At 47.2% G+C, this 21,377-nt stretch overlaps 1 protein-coding gene across 1 annotated transcript in view; it reads left to right on the plus strand.

Annotated features, from left to right (window-relative positions):
* The window catches only part of LOC134393383 (mucin-5B-like), a 69,508-nt gene that overhangs the window by 24,256 nt on the left and 23,875 nt on the right, over positions 1–21,377 (plus strand). Inside the window, exons 21-30 of the mRNA XM_063118410.1 lie at positions 274–412; positions 517–630; positions 2,041–2,220; positions 4,673–4,912; positions 5,161–5,317; positions 5,760–5,888; positions 7,356–7,500; positions 7,713–7,756; positions 7,848–8,039; positions 10,128–20,549. Coding sequence (XP_062974480.1) covers positions 274–412; positions 517–630; positions 2,041–2,220; positions 4,673–4,912; positions 5,161–5,317; positions 5,760–5,888; positions 7,356–7,500; positions 7,713–7,756; positions 7,848–8,039; positions 10,128–20,549 — 11,762 coding nt within the window. The remainder of the gene's footprint in view (positions 1–273; positions 413–516; positions 631–2,040; positions 2,221–4,672; positions 4,913–5,160; positions 5,318–5,759; positions 5,889–7,355; positions 7,501–7,712; positions 7,757–7,847; positions 8,040–10,127; positions 20,550–21,377) is intronic.

The raw sequence follows: 21,377 nt of genomic DNA on the forward strand, positions 1-21,377 counted from the left end.
TTAATTACTTGGCATTTCCCCCTTTCTAATTTCTCTCAGAGTTTGCATGAAAGACTGCTGCTTCCTATGCTCTTCTCTGCTTTTGTCTTTCTGTGTGCCCTTCCTTTCCATTCCTCTTCATGCATTATCATCAGTTCAAGACATATTTCTCTTAGCTGGGCTCTACAGGGCTAAAACACCCAGTGTTAAATGACTAGATGGCAGCTTATATTTGTGCAAACAGAGTGGTCACTCTGAAATGATATATGTTTGCTCTTTCTTCTTCTTCTTTAGTGTTTGTAAGAACAGAATGTGGAAATGCACCACGGACAGATGCCTAGGTACCTGTGCTGTTTATGGTGATGGACATTATACCACCTTTGATGACAAGCGTTACACTTTCAATGGGAAGTGTGAATATACCCTAGTCCAGGTATTGTGCAATTTCCTTGGCATTATCAGTGGAGACATAACCTGTACCCACCAGGAAAGGAAATAACCTCTTCCCTCCTTCCACCTCCCACCCCTCCTTCTTAGGATCACTGTGGGCAGAACAGCTCCACCCAGGGGACATTCCGAATCATCACTGAAAACATTCCCTGCGGCACAACTGGAACCACTTGCTCAAAATCTATTAAAGTGTTCATGGGGGTGAGTAAAACGCTATCGGGTTTTAGCTTTTGCAAATTGAGATGCTCTAAGTAACACATTAGGTTCCAAAGAACACCTGCCAAAATAATCAACTTCTTCAGTGAAAAGTGTATTTTGTAACTCTTCCTAAGGGCTCAAATATCTATGCAGTTCTTTCAGTCCACCCAAGGGGCTTTGTGGTTTTGATTCTCAAACATTAGCTCCCCTCACAAACACATCCCCGCTCCCCATGCCAAGCAGTTTTTGAAAATGAAAGCAACACACCAAGGAAGTTCAGGGAAAGCAAGAGAAGTTTCAAAAGCAGTATGTGAGAAGGTCTGCCGGGATATATTGTGCAAATGGGGGGAAAGACAAGTCCAAGCCCTATTGGATGCATACAATTCCTTGGGTTTGCCTAAAGTTGCCCTTTGGGTCCTAGCCTTTTATTTTTAAATTTGAGACTAACAATTTAAATCTCATTGAAGTTACATTCTGGGCACTACCTTTCCCCCACACATTGTTGCAGTATCCACGGACAGCGGGACCACTTGTTTCTGTCCTCAGTGGACAGCAGGCTGGGGCACCTCAGTGTACATGAGCACATATGGAAGCAGCAGACTTCCCAGTCCCTGGTATTGTTTCTGTGCACACTTGTACCCATGGGCTTATGTATTTGTGGATGGGGAGGAACAGGGCTCTATTTAACTGTGTTGGGATTTCTGCATGGGCATAACGGATCCTTCACGCAGGAAGAATCATGCCATTATAATTTTTCCATCATAGGTAAGTTTTCCCTCTGTGAACAAAAACATTTTAGCATTTAAATTGTAGATATCTCAGTAATTGTAGACATTACTGCTTTTATTGAATAAGTGATTAATCATATACAGTTGATATAGGGAGACTCAGAAGATGGCAACAAGGGAGAGGGCCTTCGCTATGGTCCCCCCCCCCACAACTGTAGAATATTCTCCCCAACAAAGGCCCACCTGGCACCAACATTGCTATCTTTTTTGGCACCAGTTCAAGACTTTTCTCTTTTCCAAGGCGTTTAGCAATATGCGATGAGCTTATAGGGTTTTTTTAGATGTATGTTCTTGTGTATATTGTCTGTGGTATGCTTTTATGTTTTTAAATTTTGTATATTGTTTTTAATGTTTTAATCTTATGTAAACTGCCCAGAGAGCTTTGGCTATGGGGTGGTATAGAGATGATGATGATGATGATGATGATGATGATGATGATATTCCTTAAATAAATTTGTCAAGGTTTTTGTCAAGCTAAATAAATAAATAAAACTAGCTAAGTATAATGGGGAGTTGTACAGTTAAACCTATTTTTGTCCATTCATTGTTGATTTTTAAAAAAAGTTTCCAGGCATTTTTTTAAAAAAATTAATTCTTTATTCCATTATTTGTTTTGTTCAACCAGAACTATGAACTGATACTCAGTGAGGCACACCATGAAGTGGTAAAAAGGGGTGATGGAAATGACCTCCCATTCAGGATTCGCTACATGGGAATCTATTTGGTGATTGAGATCAACAATGGGCTGATCATCTTATGGGACAAGAAAACAAGCATATTTATGAAATTGACTGCTGATTACAAGGTGAGACCCTCTATGCAAGCCAGGTTTATATTGCCTAGTGTCACATGTACACCTGTTTCTTATCCATCTTGATTTTGAAAGCCCCTTAGTTGGATGCAAAGCCCATTGGTATCAGTGGAAATGGCTTCCTTAGTAAGTGTGTTTAGGATCACAGCCCGAAAGCACCATGTGAAAGTCACCTGAAATGGTCTTCACAAAACAACTACTCCACAAGGGGAGCCATTTCAAATATACTGACTCCTGGTCTCCACTATATGATTTGTCTTCTTGCAATTGCAAGCCACCACCAGGAATGTTTGTAGATGGCATGGAGGCTTGTCGTACAATGGACCACACTCCATGGGGGCATTACTCCCACAGGGGAGACAGCTTCGGGTGGCTTCCACCTGGCAGCCATATGGTTAAAAAGTATCCTTAGGATACAGGAATACGATTGTACTTTACATTAATAAAATTTAATTTATTAATTAAATTAATTTTAATTTCGGGGCCTGCTCCTGTTGGACTCTTCCCCCATCCCCACAGGGCAAACTGCCATCTTGGCCCTGTGGGGAAGAAGAAGGACCGAGGGGACAGGAGCAGGCCGAGGAAACATCGGGCCCTGCTCCAGCTGAACTCCCCTCCTTCGGGAGCAGGACAATCCCATCAGCCCTTTTCCCAGTCCACTTAATTTCTCTCTCTCTTTACCTCTTCCCTCCTGAACTCCTTTTCCTTGTGTGTCATGTCTTTATTAGACTGTAAGCCTGAGGGCAGGGACTGTCTTTTTTGCTAAGTGTAAGCTGCTCCGAGAGCCTTTTTTGGCTGAGGAGCGGGGTATAAATATGATAGATAAATAAATAAATAAATAATAACCTGCTCATGATCCTCCCTTGGAAATGTCTACTATTTATTTATTTATTTATTTTAAAACCGCCTTTCATGGCATCCAGAATTATGTGTGTCTAATGAGCCTGGAGAAAACAGATTGTCCTACCTGACCTCCCCGCTGTTCCATAGTGCCACCTAGAGGTTATGCAGTGGAAAAGCAGGAAAGTAAACACTCTTCCTGTAGTGCATGGTTTTCAATTCTGCGATGAAACAAAAAGTAGATATAGCGGATTAATAGCCTTGTGTAGAAAAACTCTTCGCCTTCCTCCTCAGCCTCCCCTCCCCTTTGCCACAGCCTACCCCATTCAGCAAGGGCCTGCTCACAGAATGATTGTTGTTAGTGACAGTTCAAACTATTGCAAAGTATAGACTGGCATCCTCATTCAACTAAAAGCAGATCAGAATATCCAGGCCTTTAATGCTTGTTTAAAAACACGGAACGAGCCAACCACATTTCCTCTGGAACGAATGACATAGGGATAGGGCCACCCACTGACTCAGATGACACAGTGACAGAGCTATGAAAGAGGTTTTTATTCAGATTTGTGTTTAGCAGAGTTCCATTCTTGCTGGAGCAAGGGCATGGGGTGGTGATTTTCGCCACTCACTCCTTTCCTCTGCCCCCCTAAAATGCTGCTCTGGAGGGTTGGGGGACACCCTGGAACAGTATGAAGGTGACTTGGGGGCGGGGGCTGCAGGGGAAATCAGTGAAAATCGTCACACTGGGTAATATCCAAGTGTGCCCCAGCGCAAGCACTAATTATGTTGTGCTATTATGAACCAATGTTTGTGCAACATAACTAGTTCCTGCCAGGGCAATGGGGGCAAAGTTGGATACCACCCCTGTGCTCTTCCTTCCTTGGGGAGCTTCCGCCGATTCCCTCTATAAATGGAAGGAGCCCTGCCATTAACAGTTCATAGAATTTTTCCATTACCACTTCAGCATCTGATAAATCTCCAAGCAAACAAATGTTCACCAATACAATGTTTCACCAATACTTTCAATACATTTTTGCTAGTTGCTTTGATCATTATACCGTAATTGTCATCAACAGAATATAGGATGGATATAGAGCAGGATGTGTAAAAAAAAAAAAGTACTAACTCCTAGATTATCGTAAACACAGAGGCAAAATACAAAATTCCATTTTTATCCTTTTATTCAAAGGCTTCAAATAATCTTCATTGGGGGGGAAATCTACATCTAGGCACACAGGACTAATATCCTCTGAATTACAAGAAATGAAAAAGGCGGAATCCCAGGCATAGGGCACAATCCTATACATACTTAGACAGAAAAATGTCATAAAACTCTCTAGGCATTCATTCTGTCTGGACATGCATTGGACTGTGCCCTAAGAGATCTTTAGAGTTGGCAGGATGTTGAGTAACTGAGGACACAGTCCTATGCGTGCTTAGCTGGGGGGGGGGGGGGGAGTCATACAACTCCCAGCACTGTAACACTTTTTCTGTCTAAACATGCATAGAATTGCGCCCTAAATGGAAAAAGTCAAACATTAAGCTGAACTAGGAGGTTCATGCACCTTATCTCTAATGCTATTGTTTTACTTGCTCCTTTGTGCAGGGTCATGTCTGTGGCTTATGTGGGAACTATGATGGCAATGGAATTAATGACTTTACAACCCGGAGTCAGTCTGTAGTGGGTGACGTGCTGGAGTTTGGAAACAGTTGGAAAGTATCTCCCACATGTCCTGATGCCAAATGCCTAAAGGATCCTTGCTCCAAGAACCCTTACAGAAAGTCCTGGTCACAGAAGCAATGTAGCATCATCCACAGTGATATCTTTGCTGCCTGCCACTCTCAGGTACACAAAATCCTACATTCAGGAATCTTCCAGATGTCTAATATTCATTCAAGCTTGGGGTGTCCAGTGGGACATGGTTAGTTGGGCCCATAGAGTCGTTTGTCTGGAACTCTATATTCTATGGGAGCAGTTGCAAACCCAAAGGGAAAACATATTACTGTTGATTTTATTTTTATTTTTCACACATTTCGAAGGAATTGTCACAAGTGTTTATGGGTAAGACACATGCTGCTTTAATTTCTTAATAGGTTGATCCAACTAAATTCTATGAAGCTTGTGTGACTGATGCCTGCGCTTGTGACACCGGGGGAGACTGTGAATGTTTCTGTACGGCTGTAGCTGCCTATGCTCAAGCATGCAGTGAATTTGGAGTGTGCATATCATGGAGATCGCCATCCATATGTCGTGAGTACCAGTCCATGCTTGAATGGATAGTGAAAGTAGGGGAGAGGGGGAATGAAAATTAGCCTCAAGGCATTTCCCCTCCCCCATTGGTTACACAACAATTCAATAAATATTACATTACCTATTTTAATAAACACCACACTGAAGAAAATGCTGGGATTGTTGTGTTGCTGTGAATGCGTATTGCAGATCAACAACCACCCAATAGATATGCCAAATTGATGGCTGGTATGACAGTAATTGCTAACGGCCCCATTTAGTTGAATTAGTATTGAAGTATTAATATTAGTCTTAAAGCCTGTGCTGTCATCTTCTGATCACTTTATGTACAGGCTTCAGCATACTTTGTCATGGCATCCATAATTATGTTAATGGCATGGGCAGTGATAAGCATCCATGCTGGAATATTTGATTCTTAATATCTTTCTCCTGTTTTGTTTAGCAATGTTCTGTGACTATTACAATAGCGAAGGAGACTGTAATTGGCACTACAAGCCTTGCGGAGCCCCGTGCATGAAAACATGTAGGAACCCCAGTGGGAGATGCCTTTATCATTTACCTGGCTTGGAAGGTAAGAAGAGTTCGGCGGTCTGATTGTACTTACTGGGCCAACTACTATGCAACATGATGTTAGTTTTACTTCTTCAGTTCCCATAGGCTTCTTTCCTTTGGCTGCAAATAGGTTGCTTTCCTAGAGCCAGTGGAGACATGTTGTAATAGATGCAATATCAGATTTCTTGGCATTTTTTGCTTTGCCGGTGTGGGGCTTTGCATTGGATTGGGGCCACCCATTCCCTCTGCACCTTTTCAATCATCTCTCCACCAAGCTGCTATTAGCTAAGCTTGGGGAGAAGACAGGTATCAGTATTGTACCTGTCTTTTTTCTTCATGATGGCTGATAGCAACTTCTGGGAGGGGAGGATTTTACTCACCAGGGAAATATGGGGACAAGAGTTGGAAGGTCTCTTGACACTGATATACTGAAAATGTAGGTTCTGGATATGGAGAGGGAGATGGGATGGCACCACAGAGAGGGCCCACTCTTGGAAACCCATTCTTCTCATCTCTGAAAGGGGGACACAATAGTGAGCTAGATCCATCTAGGAGCAGATGACCCTAGAGATACCGAGATCTCAGACTGTATAGGGCAGGGATAGGATATTTTAATCATGTATGCTATGTTTTTAATCAGTTTTTAATGTGTTTTATATTCACTGTTGTTCTCTGCCTCGATCCAAGTGGAGAGGCGGGTAAGAAATTTATTATTATTATTATTATTATTATTATTATTATTATTATTATTATTATTATTATTATTATTATTATTAGACCTCAGGCCTAATCCAGCCCATGAAGTTTCCCCATCCAGCCTATAGCCCCTATCAGGACCTCTCCCCTGTAGGCTAACAGGGAGTGATCACATTCCTCTTACCTTCATCGATCAAAGATAATACTGGGGTTTCCAATGGGAGAGTGGGAGCAGCTCATTAAGTGCTTCAGCCACCTCGCTTCCTCCCCAATGGGGGAAGATGCAGAGCCATCAAGGATACTCTCACTGATGCATGGGTGGGGGAGCATGGCACCCCACCCCTTAGGTTTTGCTGCATGCAAGCTTTCCCCAGACGGGGAAAGTCTACACATAGCAAAGTTCACTCCATCGCCAAGATGCTAGCAAGAGAAGCACTCCTCCACACGACTCCTCAGTTGGGGCATCTTTGCTATGCCAGCCAGGGAAAGTCTGCACACAATGTAGCCAGGAACCGGATGACATCAGAAGGCATGGCCCCACTCCTGGCATAAGAGCATGGCCCTGCCCCTTGCATCACCTGGCCTGTGAGGGAGTCTGGGGACACCAATCTGGCCTGACACTCCTGGTGTATAGCAGCCTTCCTCAATCTGGTAGCCCTGAAATATTTTAGGCTACAACTCCCAACATGATAAAAGATGAGAAAAATGCAGAAAAGATGAAATGGCACCACTGACCTTTGACCAATGATCCATTTAATACGACTCACCCTCATCCTTTCCTTTCTCTCAGGTTGCTACCCGCACTGTCCAGCAGATAAGCCCTATTTTAATGAGGATGAGATGAAATGTGTTGGTGTTTGTGGGTGTTACGATCCTCAGGGTAACTATTATCCACCAGGAAAAACTTTTTACTCAAGAGAGACATGTCAATCATGGTAAGTGTGTATAGTCTGACAATATTAAGTAAAAATAAACACAGCAGAGTTCAGTAGCCATGTTCCCTGTGTACTGTATACATTTAATCTCAGTCAATAAAATTAACCTTTCGGTGGAACGAAGCAATTAACATTTCGGTGGAACTAAATACCAATATGTGATTTTATGGATCTACCTTCTCAAATTTCACTGTTATTTTTTCTTTTTACAGTAAATGCACCAGCAAAGGTATAGAGTGTAGCTACGATGCTAAAGGTAAGTTGTAGAAATTCATGAATGGCACCTTAGGAAATATTTCATATGACATTGCCTAACCACAAGCCATTCTTACTCTTCTAAACTTCAGCATGCTACTGCTATTATGAAGAAAAGGAATATATCTACAAGGATGTCATCTACAACACCACAGATGGCTTGGGCTGGTGCATGACTGCAATCTGTGAGGCAAATGGAACAATCAGTAGACAAAGCTACGAATGCCCTGGAATTACAGCAACAACGCCATTTACATTTTCTACCACTCCGCCTATAACAGCAGGTATTTCAGTAAACACCTTGGGTTGCAACTCTATATAAACTTACATTGAACTCAGTGGGACTTGCTTCTGAGTAAAGATGGACAGAATTGCATTGCTAGTCATCTGTAAAATGTCACATGCTGCAAATAAACACTGCTTGCTAGTTTCATGCCTTACTCCTAAATAATTTAACAAGTACTCAATGATCTTCCTCTTAAGAGGAACTATGCAGCAGTGTTTGTTTTTTTGCAGATCCTAATGGGCATCTCTCTGCATACTTCTGCCCAAGCAGATGCCTCTGAGAACTGAAAAACTCCAGCTGAGTATAAAGCAGAGCAGCAGTCACCCCTCCGAGTGGACTGAGAGAGTTCTAGAAGAAGGGAAATCCTATTAATCTATTTCTCAAGATAACAAAATATTAAAAATGTAAAAGTGCTAGCCTTTCTGTGTTTAGGGGCAGGGGGAAGGATTGAACACAGATACCATCACAAAATGTCAAATTATTATATCGAAGTTTCCAAAATTTAAAAGGGTTTTTAAAAATGAAGCAAGCAGTATCTTTAAGAACAAAACCAAAAAGCACCCTGGTTCACCAGCTGTTTAATCTACATTGAAGTGCCCAAATCACTGGGCTGCAGTTCAGTGATAGAGCAATGCTCTGCATGCAGAAGGTCCCATGTTCAATCCTCAGCATCTCCAGGTAGGGCTGAAAAAACTCCTGCCTCAGGCTCTGGAGATCCATGGCTACAAATGTATAAAAAAATATTTTCAGTTCTTGTTTTGTGTGTTCTTTTTTAAATCAGGATTTACCCAGTTTGTACCTTCTGAACCAAGGAAAGGAAAGGAACCTCTCGTGCAAGCACTGAGTCATTACTGACTCTTGGAGGGACGCCAGCTTTCGCTGACGTTTTCTTGGCAGGCCTTATAGCAGGGTGGTTTGCCGTTGCCTTCCCCGGCCGTGATTACCTTTCCCCCAGCTAGCTGGGTACTCATTTTACCGACCTCGGGAGGATGGAAGGCTGAGTCGACCCGAGCCGGCTGCCTGAAACCAGCTTCCGCTGGGATCAAACTCAGGCCGTGGGGAGAGTTTCAGCTACAGAAACTGCTGCTTTACTGTTCTGCGCCACACGAGGCTCTTCTGAACCAAACACAGCCTCAAATGCAATCTGTATTTCTAAGCTTGCAATGTGGTTTACAGACCCACCCCAAAATGCATTTCACATCAGTACATCTGAAAAATGTGCATTAAAAAATGAGTACTATTGAAAAATGCACACAAGCATGCTTTAACCAATGAGAGAAGAATGCATTCATTTCAAAAATGCACACAACTGACATGTAAATTTCAGAAAATACACATGAATTTTTATGCAAAAAGAAAAAAAAAACAAGATCTGACTGTGATATGTACATGAAACTGAATGAGGCCTTAGCTAGACCCAAGATTTATCCCGGGATCATCCGGGGTTCATCTCTGCCTGCTCCTGGGATATCCTGTGTGTCATTTACGTGAACAGGGATGACCCCGGGACAAACCCGGGGTAAAGCTTCGGTCTAGCTAAGGCCTGAGTTTTGAGGTAGAATATGGAGAACTTTGACACACTCAGGTTTTGTTACCCACACGTCCGTAGGCTGTAGCCACTGCCATTCAAGTGGTGATAATACTGGGCTAGCTGGACTACTGGACTGACACAGTATAAGGCAACTTCCTTTGTCCCTGTGTTAAAAGGAACATCAATAGGTAAATCTAAAGAACTGATAGCACAAATGGTCCATAACAAATTGCATACCAAATACAACAGAATCAACAAAACTGAGAAGAACAATAATTATTTCGTAAAATATACTACCTGTCGTAGCTGGTGGTCTGGAGGTACCCTGGTGGTCTGGTCTACCAGGGAAGTAGGAATAATGTGTTTATTCCTGAGTTGCATAGACAGAAGTCATGGCAGAGGCCAGAGGTTCAAGAATTTTCCTTCCGCAAAATCATACATACTTTGCGAGTAATTTTATTAAAAGCAATTTTGCAGTAAAATCACAGCAAGAAAAATTGATGTCCAAAGTAAAATGTAATCTATAAAAATAATTGAATTCACTTTTTATTACAGAATCAACTACACCAAGAACAACAGCATGTGTCCATCGGGTATGTGAATGGACACAATGGTATGATGTCAGCTACCCAAATTATGGATCAAACAATGGGGATTATGAAACACCAGAAAACATAAGAGCCAAGGGACACAGCCTTTGTAAAATGCCAGATGAAGTTGAGTGCAGAGCTAAAAACCTTCCTGATGAAAAAATGGATTCCATCACTCAAAAGATACAATGTACCAAGGCGAATGGTTTGATTTGTAATAACAAAGAACAAGACCCACCAATCTGCTACAATTACGAGATCAAATTCCTATGCTGTCAATATATACCATGTGGTCTTTCAACAGCCACACCAGTTACTACAGCCAGTATGGAAACGACACGTCCATCCATAGAAACGTCAATAACAACACCAAGTAGTACACATAGTAAAACAGAACACCAAACAAGCATTCAAACAGCGCCGCCCACAACGAGTGAAAGCACGACAATTATGACAAGGACCACGGGACAAATAAATACCTCAACCATTTGCCTTCCCAAATGCAAGTGGAGCCCTTGGTTTGATACAACACATCCAACTGAAGGGACAGATGGTGGTGACTTTGAGAACTACGAAAATATCCGAGCGCAGGGAAACAATATCTGCGAGAAGCCCGAAAACATCGAGTGTCGGGCAGAGAAGTACCGCGAATACAGCCTGACTCAACTTGGACAGAAACTAGTATGCAACATCAGTGTCGGCCTGCTGTGCAAAAATGCAGACCAGTCAGTGAAGTTCCCAAAATGTCACAACTACGAGGTACGTTTCCAATGCTGCGACTACACCGATTGCCAGCCAGGAACAATTACACCAGGATCAACGATTGCTGCGACCACAACTACACAGGGAACCACCCTAGCGGTAATTACAACTCCAGCACCCTCCACAAGCTCCATGCCACGTCCAGCTGTATCGACAACCACTCAAAGAACCACACTAGTATCAACAACCATAGGGAGAACAACAGGAAAACAAACGGCCACGACACTTACTATTCCATCTTCCACCATTCAAATCACAACACCAAGCAAAACTAACACACCGTCACTCACACCTGGAACAGTCCCCACAGTGACAGCAACATCTCTACAATCCACCCCTCTGGCCAAACCAACAGCAACAATACCAACCGTCGCGACAACGGAAGAAACAACCAGCGGCGTGATCATCACAACGACCACTCTTGCCCCCACCCCTTCAACTGCATTCGGAAGCACCTCTTCCTTTTGCCTTCCCAAGTGTCAGTGGACCCCTTGGTTTGATACAACTCAGCCAACCAATGGGATAGACGACGGCGACTTTGAGACCTACGAAAATATTCGAGCGCAGGGAAACCATATCTGCAAGAAGCCTGAAGCCATCGAGTGCCGGGCACAGATGTACCGCGAATACAGCCTGACTCAACTTGGACAGAAAGTTGAGTGCAACATTGCCTTTGGATTGGTGTGCAATAATTCGGACCAGTCAGTGAAGTTCCAGCAATGTCACAACTACGAGGTCAGAGTCCGATGCTGTGACTACAGCCATTGCTCACCAGGAACGACACCAGGCTCAACGACTGCTGCCACCACAACGGCACCCGGAAGCACCCCGGGAAGGATCACAACTGCGGCGTCCTCCACAAGCTCTGGGCCACCTCCAGGTGTGTTGACCACCACTGAAAGCACCACGGTGGTGTCCACAACCCAAGGAAGAACAACAGAAAAAGAAACAACCACAACTCTTACTACTCCAATTTCCACCGTCTCAGTTACAACACCAAGTGCGGGCAGCACACATTCAGTGACCCCTGGAACAGTCCCCAGTGTGACAACCACATCTGTGCAATCCACCCCTCTGCCCACCACCACGTCAACGATACCAATCACCCCGGTCATCACAACGACCACTCTTGCCCCCACCCCTTCAACTGCATTCGGAAGCACCTCTTCCTTTTGCCTTCCCAAGTGTCAGTGGACCCCTTGGTTTGATACAACTCAGCCAACCAATGGGATAGACGACGGCGACTTTGAGACCTACGAAAATATTCGAGCGCAGGGAAACCATATCTGCAAGAAGCCTGAAGCCATCGAGTGCCGGGCACAGATGTACCGCGAATACAGCCTGACTCAACTTGGACAGAAAGTTGAGTGCAACATTGCCTTTGGATTGGTGTGCAATAATTCGGACCAGTCAGTGAAGTTCCAGCAATGTCACAACTACGAGGTCAGAGTCCGATGCTGTGACTACAGCCATTGCTCACCAGGAACGACACCAGGCTCAACGACTGCTGCCACCACAACGGCACCCGGAAGCACCCCGGGAAGGATCACAACTGCGGCGTCCTCCACAAGCTCTGGGCCACCTCCAGGTGTGTTGACCACCACTGAAAGCACCACGGTGGTGTCCACAACCCAAGGAAGAACAACAGAAAAAGAAACAACCACAACTCTTACTACTCCAATTTCCACCGTCTCAGTTACAACACCAAGTGCGGGCAGCACACATTCAGTGACCCCTGGAACAGTCCCCAGTGTGACAACCACATCTGTGCAATCCACCCCTCTGCCCACCACCACGTCAACGATACCAATCACCCCGGTCATCACAACGACCACTCTTGCCCCCACCCCTTCAACTGCATTCGGAAGCACCTCTTCCTTTTGCCTTCCCAAGTGTCAGTGGACCCCTTGGTTTGATACAACTCAGCCAACCAATGGGATAGACGACGGCGACTTTGAGACCTACGAAAATATCCGCAAGCATGGAGGCGATATCTGCAAGAAGCCTCATGACATTGACTGCCGGTCGGAAAAGTACCCAGACCATAGCCTGACTCAACTTGGACAGAAAGTTGAGTGCAACATTGCCTTTGGATTGGTGTGCAATAATTCGGACCAGTCAGTGAAGTTCCAGCAATGTCTCAACTACGAGGTCAGAGTCCGATGCTGTGACTACAGCCATTGCTCACCAGGAACGACACCAGGCTCAACGACTGCTGCCACCACAACGGCACCCGGAAGCACCCCGGGAAGGATCACAACTGCGGCGTCCTCCACAAGCTCTGGACCACCTCCAGGTGTGTTGACCACCACTGAAAGCACCACGGTGGTGTCCACAACCCAAGGAAGAACAACAGAAAAAGAAACAACCACAACTCTTACTACTCCAATTTCCACCGTCTCAGTTACAACACCAAGTGCGGGCAGCACACATTCAGTGACCCCTGGAACAGTCCCCAGTGTGACAACCACATCTGTGCAATCCACCCCTCTGCCCACCACCACGTCAACGATACCAATCACCCCGGTCATCACAACGACCACTCTTGCCCCCACCCCTTCAACTGCATTCGGAAGCACCTCTTCCTTTTGCCTTCCCAAGTGTCAGTGGACCCCTTGGTTTGATACAACTCAGCCAACCAATGGGATAGACGACGGCGACTTTGAGACCTACGAAAATATTCGAGCGCAGGGAAACCATATCTGCAAGAAGCCTGAAGCCATCGAGTGCCGGGCACAGATGTACCGCGAATACAGCCTGACTCAACTTGGACAGAAAGTTGAGTGCAACATTGCCTTTGGATTGGTGTGCAATAATTCGGACCAGTCAGTGAAGTTCCAGCAATGTCACAACTACGAGGTCAGAGTCCGATGCTGTGACTACAGCCATTGCTCACCAGGAACGACACCAGGCTCAACGACTGCTGCCACCACAACGGCACCCGGAAGCACCCCGGGAAGGATCACAACTGCGGCGTCCTCCACAAGCTCTGGGCCACCTCCAGGTGTGTTGACCACCACTGAAAGCACCACGGTGGTGTCCACAACCCAAGGAAGAACAACAGAAAAAGAAACAACCACAACTCTTACTACTCCAATTTCCACCGTCTCAGTTACAACACCAAGTGCGGGCAGCACACATTCAGTGACCCCTGGAACAGTCCCCAGTGTGACAACCACATCTGTGCAATCCACCCCTCTGCCCACCACCACGTCAACGATACCAATCACCCCGGTCATCACAACGACCACTCTTGCCCCCACCCCTTCAACTGCATTCGGAAGCACCTCTTCCTTTTGCCTTCCCAAGTGTCAGTGGACCCCTTGGTTTGATACAACTCAACCAACCAATGGGATAGACGACGGCGACTTTGAGACCTACGAAAATATCCGCAAGCATGGAGGCGATATCTGCAAGAAGCCTCATGACATTGACTGCCGGTCGGAAAAGTACCCAGACCATAGCCTGACTCAACTTGGACAGAAAGTTGAGTGCAACATTGCCTTTGGATTGGTGTGCAATAATTCGGACCAGTCAGTGAAGTTCCAGCAATGTCTCAACTACCAGGTCAGAGTCCGATGCTGTGACTACAGCCATTGCTCACCAGGAACGACACCAGGCTCAACGACTGCTGCCACCACAACGGCACCCGGAAGCACCCCGGGAAGGATCACAACTGCGGCGTCCTCCACAAGCTCTGGACCACCTCCAGGTGTGTTGACCACCACTGAAAGCACCACGGTGGTGTCCACAACCCAAGGAAGAACAACAGAAAAAGAAACAACCACAACTCTTACTACTCCAATTTCCACCGTCTCAGTTACAACACCAAGTGCGGGCAGCACACATTCAGTGACCCCTGGAACAGTCCCCAGTGTGACAACCACATCTGTGCAATCCACCCCTCTGCCCACCACCACGTCAACGATACCAATCACCCCGGTCATCACAACGACCACTCTTGCCCCCACCCCTTCAACTGCATTCGGAAGCACCTCTTCCTTTTGCCTTCCCAAGTGTCAGTGGACCCCTTGGTTTGATACAACTCAGCCAACCAATGGGATAGACGACGGCGACTTTGAGACCTACGAAAATATTCGAGCGCAGGGAAACCATATCTGCAAGAAGCCTGAAGCCATCGAGTGCCGGGCACAGATGTACCGCGAATACAGCCTGACTCAACTTGGACAGAAAGTTGAGTGCAACATTGCCTTTGGATTGGTGTGCAATAATTCGGACCAGTCAGTGAAGTTCCAGCAATGTCACAACTACGAGGTCAGAGTCCGATGCTGTGACTACAGCCATTGCTCACCAGGAACGACACCAGGCTCAACGACTGCTGCCACCACAACGGCACCCGGAAGCACCCCGGGAAGGATCACAACTGCGGCGTCCTCCACAAGCTCTGGGCCACCTCCAGGTGTGTTGACCACCACTGAAAGCACCACGGTGGTGTCCACAACCCAAGGAAGAACAACAGAAAAAGAAACAACCACAACTCTTACTACTCCAATTTCCACCGTCTCAGTTACAACACCAAGTGCGGGCAGCACACATTCAGTGACCCCTGGAACAGTCCCCAGTGTGACAACCACATCTGTGCAATCCACCCCTCTGCCCACCACCACGTCAACGATACCAATCACCCCGGTCATCACAACGACCACTCTTGCCCCCACCCCTTCAACTGCATTCGGAAGCACCTCTTCCTTTTGCCTTCCCAAGTGTCAGTGGACCCCTTGGTTTGATACAACTCAGCCAACCAATGGGATAGACGACGGCGACTTTGAGACCTACGAAAATATTCGAGCGCAGGGAAACCATATCTGCAAGAAGCCTGAAGCCATCGAGTGCCGGGCACAGATGTACCGCGAATACAGCCTGACTCAACTTGGACAGAAAGTTGAGTGCAACATTGCCTTTGGATTGGTGTGCAATAATTCGGACCAGTCAGTGAAGTTCCAGCAATGTCACAACTACGAGGTCAGAGTCCGATGCTGTGACTACAGCCATTGCTCACCAGGAACGACACCAGGCTCAACGACTGCTGCCACCACAACGGCACCCGGAAGCACCCCGGGAAGGATCACAACTGCGGCGTCCTCCACAAGCTCTGGGCCACCTCCAGGTGTGTTGACCACCACTGAAAGCACCACGGTGGTGTCCACAACCCAAGGAAGAACAACAGAAAAAGAAACAACCACAACTCTTACTACTCCAATTTCCACCGTCTCAGTTACAACACCAAGTGCGGGCAGCACACATTCAGTGACCCCTGGAACAGTCCCCAGTGTGACAACCACATCTGTGCAATCCACCCCTCTGCCCACCACCACGTCAACGATACCAATCACCCCGGTCATCACAACGACCACTCTTGCCCCCACCCCTTCAACTGCATTCGGAAGCACCTCTTCCTTTTGCCTTCCCAAGTGTCAGTGGACCCCTTGGTTTGATACAACTCAGCCAACCAATGGGATAGACGACGGCGACTTTGAGACCTACGAAAATATTCGAGCGCAGGGAAACCATATCTGCAAGAAGCCTGAAGACATTGAGTGCCGGGCAGAGATGTACCGCGAATACAGCCTGACTCAACTTGGACAGAAAGTTGAATGCAACATTGCCTTTGGATTGGTGTGCAATAATTCGGACCAGTCAGTGAAGTTCCAGCAATGTCACAACTACCAGGTCAGAGTCCGATGCTGTGACTACAGCCATTGCTCACCAGGAACGACACCAGGCTCAACGACTGCTGCCACCACAACGGCACCCGGAAGCACCCCGGGAAGGATCACAACTGCGGCGTCCTCCACAAGCTCTGGACCACCTCCAGGTGTGTTGACCACCACTGAAAGCACCACGGTGGTGTCCACAACCCAAGGAAGAACAACAGAAAAAGAAACAACCACAACTCTTACTACTCCAATTTCCACCGTCTCAGTTACAACACCAAGTGCGGGCAGCACACATTCAGTGACCCCTGGAACAGTCCCCAGTGTGACAACCACATCTGTGCAATCCACCCCTCTGCCCACCACCACGTCAACGATACCAATCACCCCGGTCATCACAACGACCACTCTTGCCCCCACCCCTTCAACTGCATTCGGAAGCACCTCTTCCTTTTGCCTTCCCAAGTGTCAGTGGACCCCTTGGTTTGATACAACTCAGCCAACCAATGGGATAGACGACGGCGACTTTGAGACCTACGAAAATATTCGAGCGCAGGGAAACCATATCTGCAAGAAGCCTGAAGCCATCGAGTGCCGGGCACAGATGTACCGCGAATACAGCCTGACTCAACTTGGACAGAAAGTTGAGTGCAACATTGCCTTTGGATTGGTGTGCAATAATTCGGACCAGTCAGTGAAGTTCCAGCAATGTCACAACTACGAGGTCAGAGTCCGATGCTGTGACTACAGCCATTGCTCACCAGGAACGACACCAGGCTCAACGACTGCTGCCACCACAACGGCACCCGGAAGCACCCCGGGAAGGATCACAACTGCGGCGTCCTCCACAAGCTCTGGGCCACCTCCAGGTGTGTTGACCACCACTGAAAGCACCACGGTGGTGTCCACAACCCAAGGAAGAACAACAGAAAAAGAAACAACCACAACTCTTACTACTCCAATTTCCACCGTCTCAGTTACAACACCAAGTGCGGGCAGCACACATTCAGTGACCCCTGGAACAGTCCCCAGTGTGACAACCACATCTGTGCAATCCACCCCTCTGCCCACCACCACGTCAACGATACCAATCACCCCGGTCATCACAACGACCACTCTTGCCCCCACCCCTTCAACTGCATTCGGAAGCACCTCTTCCTTTTGCCTTCCCAAGTGTCAGTGGACCCCTTGGTTTGATACAACTCAGCCAACCAATGGGATAGACGACGGCGACTTTGAGACCTACGAAAATATTCGAGCGCAGGGAAACCATATCTGCAAGAAGCCTGAAGCCATCGAGTGCCGGGCACAGATGTACCGCGAATACAGCCTGACTCAACTTGGACAGAAAGTTGAGTGCAACATTGCCTTTGGATTGGTGTGCAATAATTCGGACCAGTCAGTGAAGTTCCAGCAATGTCACAACTACGAGGTCAGAGTCCGATGCTGTGACTACAGCCATTGCTCACCAGGAACGACACCAGGCTCAACGACTGCTGCCACCACAACGGCACCCGGAAGCACCCCGGGAAGGATCACAACTGCGGCGTCCTCCACAAGCTCTGGACCACCTCCAGGTGTGTTGACCACCACTGAAAGCACCACGGTGGTGTCCACAACCCAAGGAAGAACAACAGAAAAAGAAACAACCACAACTCTTACTACTCCAATTTCCACCGTCTCAGTTACAACACCAAGTGCGGGCAGCACACATTCAGTGACCCCTGGAACAGTCCCCAGTGTGACAACCACATCTGTGCAATCCACCCCTCTGCCCACCACCACGTCAACGATACCAATCACCCCGGTCATCACAACGACCACTCTTGCCCCCACCCCTTCAACTGCATTCGGAAGCACCTCTTCCTTTTGCCTTCCCAAGTGTCAGTGGACCCCTTGGTTTGATACAACTCAGCCAACCAATGGGATAGACGACGGCGACTTTGAGACCTACGAAAATATTCGAGCGCAGGGAAACCATATCTGCAAGAAGCCTGAAGCCATCGAGTGCCGGGCACAGATGTACCGCGAATACAGCCTGACTCAACTTGGACAGAAAGTTGAGTGCAACATTGCCTTTGGATTGGTGTGCAATAATTCGGACCAGTCAGTGAAGTTCCAGCAATGTCACAACTACGAGGTCAGAGTCCGATGCTGTGACTACAGCCATTGCTCACCAGGAACGACACCAGGCTCAACGACTGCTGCCACCACAACGGCACCCGGAAGCACCCCGGGAAGGATCACAACTGCGGCGTCCTCCACAAGCTCTGGGCCACCTCCAGGTGTGTTGACCACCACTGAAAGCACCACGGTGGTGTCCACAACCCAAGGAAGAACAACAGAAAAAGAAACAACCACAACTCTTACTACTCCAATTTCCACCGTCTCAGTTACAACACCAAGTGCGGGCAGCACACATTCAGTGACCCCTGGAACAGTCCCCAGTGTGACAACCACATCTGTGCAATCCACCCCTCTGCCCACCACCACGTCAACGATACCAATCACCCCGGTCATCACAACGACCACTCTTGCCCCCACCCCTTCAACTGCATTCGGAAGCACCTCTTCCTTTTGCCTTCCCAAGTGTCAGTGGACCCCTTGGTTTGATACAACTCAGCCAACCAATGGGATAGACGACGGCGACTTTGAGACCTACGAAAATATTCGAGCGCAGGGAAACCATATCTGCAAGAAGCCTGAAGCCATCGAGTGCCGGGCACAGATGTACCGCGAATACAGCCTGACTCAACTTGGACAGAAAGTTGAGTGCAACATTGCCTTTGGATTGGTGTGCAATAATTCGGACCAGTCAGTGAAGTTCCAGCAATGTCACAACTACGAGGTCAGAGTCCGATGCTGTGACTACAGCCATTGCTCACCAGGAACGACACCAGGCTCAACGACTGCTGCCACCACAACGGCACCCGGAAGCACCCCGGGAAGGATCACAACTGCGGCGTCCTCCACAAGCTCTGGGCCACCTCCAGGTGTGTTGACCACCACTGAAAGCACCACGGTGGTGTCCACAACCCAAGGAAGAACAACAGAAAAAGAAACAACCACAACTCTTACTACTCCAATTTCCACCGTCTCAGTTACAACACCAAGTGCGGGCAGCACACATTCAGTGACCCCTGGAACAGTCCCCAGTGTGACAACCACATCTGTGCAATCCACCCCTCTGCCCACCACCACGTCAACGATACCAATCACCCCGGTCATCACAACGACCACTCTTGCCCCCACCCCTTCAACTGCATTCGGAAGCACCTCTTCCTTTTGCCTTCCCAAGTGTCAGTGGACCCCTTGGTTTGATACAACTCAGCCAACCAATGGGATAGACGACGGCGACTTTGAGACCTACGAAAATATTCGAGCGCAGGGAAACCATATCTGCAAGAAGCCTGAAGCCATCGAGTGCCGGGCACAGATGTACCGCGAATACAGCCTGACTCAACTTGGACAGAAAGTTGAGTGCAACATTGCCTTTGGATTGGTGTGCAATAATTCGGACCAGTCAGTGAAGTTCCAGCAATGTCACAACTACGAGGTCAGAGTCCGATGCTGTGACTACAGCCATTGCTCACCAGGAACGACACCAGGCTCAACGACTGCTGCCACCACAACGGCACCCGGAAGCACCCCGGGAAGGATCACAACTGCGGCGTCCTCCACAAGCTCTGGACCACCTCCAGGTGTGTTGACCACCACTGAAAGCACCACGGTGGTGTCCACAACCCAAGGAAGAACAACAGAAAAAGAAACAACCACAACTCTTACTACTCCAATTTCCACCGTCTCAGTTACAACACCAAGTGCGGGCAGCACACATTCAGTGACCCCTGGAACAGTCCCCAGTGTGACAACCACATCTCAGCAATCTACCCATGTGTCCACACCAACAGCAACCCCCATAATTGTCTCCACTTCAGCTTTTACAGCAGGTAAGTCAAAGAAACTTCTCTATGTTTGGTTTTCTAGAAGTGGTAGGATATCATTGATAGTTCTCCAACTGCTATTTCTCAGGTTTTTAACCATTCGTCCAGGGATGATATCAAATATTACTTCTGAAATTTAATACCGGTGTTTTTTTTGCTGGGATTTGCAGTTCATGTTCTTACTTATATATGGCTTATGCTTGTGACATATATTAACTTTACAATTGTTGTCATGCTGCCATTAATATGACTTCTGGGACTAGAATTTGTATTCTATGGGGTCGATATCTTGTAATTCTTAGGAGAATTCTGCTCTAACTATCGGAACTAAGCAGGGAGATTATGTTCTCCCCCACCCCCTTCCTGTTTTTCTGCTAGAGAGCTGGGCCTCTTCTCATGCAGCCTGAGAAGTGACATAAATGAGTTGTAGAGGAAGAGGGGGCTGGCAATGATTCCTGACCCACTTTCTTCCTCCAGTCTTTTAATGGAAGTAGCCGTTCTGTGAACAGCATGGCCAGTCTGTATCCAACCCATTCTGTTATTAAAATATGTAGTTCTAAATACGCTGTAACTTTTCACCGTTATTCCATTTTCCACGCTTTCATTTTAATTGGGACTCTAAGGGGCTATCTGTTTCCCCTTTGGCGGTTGCGCAATGGTGCTGCGTCTTTTATACAACACAGCCCCCAACTCTCAGCCACCACAGGACTTTTCCTGAAGCTGCAGATTTAAAAAGCTGGGGACTCGCCCTGACTTTTTGCTTTTCTACAAGGTCACCACCCTCTTCCCACCATCTGTCAGTGGTGACCTTGCTTCTGGCTGGGGGAGTTCCAG

Source organism: Elgaria multicarinata, chromosome 2 (genome assembly GCF_023053635.1).
Source record: "Elgaria multicarinata webbii isolate HBS135686 ecotype San Diego chromosome 2, rElgMul1.1.pri, whole genome shotgun sequence".
Taxonomy (NCBI): Eukaryota; Metazoa; Chordata; class Lepidosauria; order Squamata; family Anguidae; genus Elgaria; species Elgaria multicarinata.